The sequence below is a fragment of the Saccostrea cucullata genome, unplaced genomic scaffold (assembly GCF_032062105.1).
Source record: "Saccostrea cucullata isolate Sc308-1 unplaced genomic scaffold, CSIRO_AGI_Scuc_v1 ctg1903, whole genome shotgun sequence".
Classification (NCBI taxonomy): domain Eukaryota; kingdom Metazoa; phylum Mollusca; class Bivalvia; order Ostreida; family Ostreidae; genus Saccostrea; species Saccostrea cuccullata.
This window is the reverse complement of record NW_026937526.1, coordinates 26,122-31,784: the sequence shown is the minus strand read 5'-3', so window position 1 is coordinate 31,784 and position 5,663 is coordinate 26,122. Positions and strand designations below refer to the sequence as shown.

At 34.1% G+C, this 5,663-nt stretch overlaps 1 protein-coding gene across 1 annotated transcript; it reads left to right on the top strand.

Annotated features, from left to right (window-relative positions):
* Nucleotides 1-340: 340 nt before the first annotated feature.
* On the top strand, nt 341-5,219 carry LOC134248335 (E3 ubiquitin-protein ligase TRIM56-like). Its single transcript, XM_062730741.1, has 5 exons — nt 341-1,505; nt 1,612-1,701; nt 2,656-2,763; nt 3,256-3,372; nt 5,179-5,219. The coding sequence occupies exons 1-5, from the start codon at nt 398-400 to the stop codon at nt 5,217-5,219; spliced, it is 1,464 nt and encodes a 487-aa protein (XP_062586725.1). The 5' UTR covers nt 341-397.
* The last annotated feature ends 444 nt before the right edge of the window (nt 5,220-5,663 follow it).

Sequence of the window (5,663 nt, the reverse complement as noted above, 5' to 3'; positions counted from 1 at the left end):
CGCTAATTTTCACACTCACTGATTTGTGATTAATAAATATAATATACAATAAACTATTCCATATCATAAATTATAGTTTGAGCAAAAGTTCTTGTAGTATTTGCATAATTTGCCGTAAAGTGCAAAAAACAGCACTTTACCATATAATTACATGTATATAGTAAATGCAGCTGTATTTTGAGACGGTCCCTAAAAATACCTGGACGGTAGATTTTCCCCTAACGTAGCACTTATACTGAAGTTCATGTAAGTTAAATGTGTTATGAAAGTAAGAGTTTCTCTTTTGTAATTTTCACACAATAAAGTCCTAATCGGCCCAAATAAACTCCAGTTGATCCCCTAATTTTATTTCTTATATAGCCTCTTTTTTTTTTCTTTCAGTTGAGTGTAAGGAAACATGGATCCAAGCTGTTTTGTTGAAAAAATCAGAAATGATATATTATCATGTTCAATATGTAAAGGGATTTTACAAGACCCCAAACATTTAAGTTGTGGACATGTCTTTTGTAAAGACTGTATAGAAACACATTTCAATGTAAGCCATACGGGGAATTCAGCCAGATGTCCAATGTGCAAAACTCTTTTTGTTTTTTGCAAATCGGGGTCTAAATTCCTTAAACAGAGCCTTATTCTTCGACAGCTTATAGATTTGTTTTCAGAAGGTAGTGGGCCCAATTTTTTATCACATCATGATTTCTGTAAATCTGCTTATCATTGTGAAGGCAAAGGGATTCCTACACATTATTGCCCTCGTTGTGATAAAAGAATGTGTAATGGTTGTACAAATGCCCATGCTCACTTTCATCAAGATCATGATGTAAGTCCGATAAATATTTTGGAAAATTCCCAATTGATAGATGAGAACAATTGTAAATGTGAGAGACATAAAGGACAAACACTGTTTATTCTGTGTACAACTTGTGATAGTGATAGTCTATTGTGCCTACAATGCAAAAAGATTCATGACAAATCCCATTCCTTTACAACAGTGGAAGAAATGAAATCTGAAATAAAAGAAATTCGCGTAAAGCTCTTACACCAAAAGGAAAAGTTAGAAAGACAACAAACTGAAAACAGAACTGCGGAAACAATGTTTCATACAAGTGCCAGTATAGCGATGGAGAAAATGACCAAAAGATATGAAGCCTTAAATAACACCCTAAAAACAAGAAAGAAAGAGCTTGAAACAGATTTTCAAAATCATTCTTTAGAGTTTAGACAAACCTTTGATTGCACCATTAAGGACACAGAAACACAGCTTATCAAAGCTTCTAACGTTATTCACCTCATAGATCAACTCTTTTCTTTAGGAAGTGAAAGATGTCTCTTAGAAAGCTGGAAAATTATACAAGAGCATTTGAATGTAATATCAAATCTAGAATCGAAAGAAAATGAAAAGATGATAAAATATGGCATAAAATTTAGACAGAAAGAAGGTTTCGAAATAGGAACTATTTTAAAGACAAAAGCATATGAAGAACATTTTGGTCTATTCAAAGAGAACGGTGAGAGATGTTTTATTACTCAATGTCTTTATTAATACATACATTAGCATAAGTCAGTCAATATGTTACAGATCCTTTATCTGTCTACACTGATGTTTTATTTTAGAAAAATTGAATGAAGCTTCATCAAATGACCTGGAGTCGACTGAAGTAAAAGAAGATCACATCGCTGGAAAAGAACATAATTACCAAACACGTATTTTCAGCATGATTAGTTTAAAAACAGCTTAATATTTGCAACTGTTTATAAAACAAATTACATAAAACCCTTTAAAGATAAAGTGGCCAAAGTCCCATTAGAATTATGGAGTAGAACAAAATCCAAACTTGAACTGTAACTCATCAAGATACACGTACAAACCGAAAATCTGCTTAATTCTGTGAAATCACTTGTTTCCGCAGGGAGGGGGGTAATTCTCGAGGTGTTCAAGGTATGAAGAAACTCATGAAATTGTGTCCGCCACGAAATTGTCAGTTTTTGACATATATTACTACTTGACTATTCTTCAAATCCCCGTAAAACGACAAATTTTCTCAAAACCACGAAATTCTGACTCCTCCAAAGTAATGATTTACAGTATCTACAAGGATTTAGAAAATAAAGTGTGTGGGAAACCAATGAAGGAAATGAAGATAACGAACAGTATTCAATATCGAACTCCATAAAACAATACAGAGTGGGAGCAGAGCAAACACGGACCTCCGATACATTAGAGGTGGGATCAGGTGCCATGGAGGAGTAAGCATTTTAAAAATCAGACAGTTTATCAGACAGACAGACTGATAGACAGACAACCGGCAGGGCGGACAGCTTAACAGACAAACACCTACACAGACAGACAAACAGCTAGAAAGACGAATGGACGGACTCTGGGAAAACCAACAGCTTGCCCCTGTTTCACAGATATAGGACCGAGTGAATAACATGCAATGTCAACTAAAAAGCTGATAAAGTATCAATTACATGAGTATAATATTTATGTACATAAGTACGCGGTCTAAACCCTAAGAAATCAACCGTTATTATCTTTACGCTATCCATAGAGCGTTAGTTTTAATCCTTATACAGAATAATTTTCTTATTCCTCCAAAAATTGATCATTATGTATGTAAAAAGACACTTACAAATAGCATAACAACTTTTTTTCAGGTATCACTCCTAGTGATATAGTTTATGAGAATATTTCCTCTCCACGAACTTCTGCAGCTGATTACACTGAAAACTTTGATCAGGCTACAATCAGTGAAGAAATGTTAGGTAATGCAAATGATTTCACATGCAATTAATTGCTTTTGCCATTTACCTTGTCAAGGTATTTATTCAATGTTCATGCATGTATAAATATAAAACGAATTAATTTGAAACATACGTTCGTTTCCTACATCCCCTATTATAATGTAAAAAATAAAAATTTGCTTCTTTTAACACACCAAAATCGACATGGGTTTACAGAAATTTAATGAAAGAAAACGATAACTAGATACTATTGTAGATGTTTTATTTCTTATCATTATGTATTATCTTTAGTGTTTTAAGATCTCTATCGGTTTTTGTGCTGTTATGCAGCAGATTGGTATAAGTAAGTACAAAGTAATGTCTTTTAAAATAGGGATAACAATGCCATTTTAACAATAACATCAAGATCGGAGCGGAGGCTTTTGATGGAAAATGTAAATAAACTCGTTGGTAGAAAACCAAAACCACTCAAAATAAAATGGAATTAATGTTTTCCTGATATTGTGTTTTCAGGTCATCGATACACTGTTCTACAAAATGCACATGAAGACGAAGATTGTGGAATCAGAGACTCATTGACTTTCGATTTTGATTCCATCTTTGAAACAGAAACCGGCTTATCTTCAGAAGGTAAATATAAACTTTTAAAACAGACATTTTTCTTTCAATTACAGAAATGAACATCTAATCTATAAATTTATTTAATAAAAATGAATAAAAGTATGCATTTCTTCAATCTCCGTATGATAATGAGGACGCCCACTTTTTTACTGACATTATGCTTAGTCAGCGCATTTTTGTCGATTGTTTTCCTTTATGATAGCTGTATATTTGCATAATCAATGTTGTGTTAAATGGAAATATATAGACAAACATGCGCTCGTGGTTTTAAAAAAGGAAAAGCTGCTTTTTCTTACACTCGCTCGCTTTCTTTCTGTCATAACTAAGAACTGTCACACTTTGTCACCAAATTTAAATGTTATCAATAAATTCAGACTGTGATACAATAAACTAATTCTATGTTATTTTTCGTCCTTACTGATCTCCAATTACAAAGAATTTCAACTTTCCTGCCCTTGATTGAAAATTAAATATATATATCCCAGGGTATGCATCAGAGGTGGAGCTGACGTTGTAAAGAATTATCTAAAGTTAAACTAGATAATATCTCTGATATATTGGAAATCACCCTTTCCCGCTTCCCTATTCATTCTGTATGGTACGCATACCATATTAATAAAGGTTGAAAATGTTATAAACAATATGAATACGTCCATGTAAGTAAAGAGAATTTTAAATTGATGATTAATATTTCAACGTGTTCGAGGACAATATCCTAGTTAGTGAAGAATGCTACTGTACCTTACAAGTCATGAAGTTACCTTAGGTACGAAATCACGTGGTGAATTATATAGTCTGACATGTCACAGCCCATGGTCACAACAGAGAGAGCCATTATGAGATTGGTTGATTGATTGTATTTTGTTTAACGTTTTACTCGAGAATCTTTCACTCATATGGAGACGACACCGTTTGTCGGTGAAGGACTTCACATTTAGACCTATACTCGGCACTTGGGGCCATTTAGCAGTGAATGTTATATCGTGTTACGGAACCTACGTTTTTAAGGTCATTCAGAAAGATCCGTTACTTTCACTTCTAGTGCCGAGCGCTTGGCGAAGGAACAGTCACTATATACCTATGTTTACGTCTTAGGTTTGACGCGGCGCCGCGATCGATGATCGATCGAACCCGGACCTCCAGATCACGAAGCGAACGCTCTACCAGTAGGTTATCGTAACCGGTACCAAAACACTTTTATTATACCCCCCGTTTGAAAAGCGGGAGGGTATATAGTAATCGATATTTCCGTCCGTCCGTCTGTACGTCCTTCCGTCCGTCTGTCTGTCACGCTTAGGGGTACCCATCTCTTATCCACAAATACTTTCATACCACTAAAGGAAATTCAATGAATCTTTCACAGAATCTTAATTTATTACATATTTCCATTGTGCACCTCCTATTTTACTTTTTGATGTGACATACATTTTGGATTTTACAGAGCAAAACAAATGGACACTGCCATTTTATTCATTTGGGAGGCGGGGTATCATTTAGTGAGCTCATTGCACAGTACCTCTAGTTTTCGTTTTAAATAAGTGATTGTGTTTGTCTATGAAACATATGAAGATGACGAACAGTATTCCAGAACAAAAATCCATTACACAATACAAAAAAAACTTGCACATTTTAAACCTCAGAGGTTTGATCAGGTATCATGGATGAATGAGCATCCGATGTATTTTCATAACATTTACACTGTCAATATAATTTTGTGTGGTAACTGAATATCATACAATTCAAAGAAAAGTATTATGAGTCCATAAACATGTATGAATTATAGAAATTGACTAATTTTTAACTTGACTTTTCTAGCTGACTACTGTGCACCTAGATATGCATTTCATAACAGATAGTCCTAATTCAACCTAAAATAATTTGTTCTTCAGTTGTATTTGAGATTCATCAAATACTTTTGATTAATGTTAATTATCAGCACCCGCCACTCACATTTCAATAGTCTCAAGTTAAATCAAATTGTCTTGGGATATTCTTTGTAAACTAGGTCAAAGGTCAAAATCAAGCAAGTGAATTTTGACGCTAGTATTTTTTATAATGTTTTATCACAATCAGTGCATCATGCTTATAAGCATAGAATAACCCCTTCTATGTCAATAACATGTATCTTTACTTTTTAGTAAAGTAAGTCAAAGGTCAAGGGTCACAAGTTCAATATCCATAGCAATTGACAAATACAATAGTGCCAAGCAATAAATGTGCAACAAGTCCATAATCATCTCTTACATTTCTTGAGGCGCAGGGTGTGACACACGGACAAACTTTCGATCGGACAGAGAGAC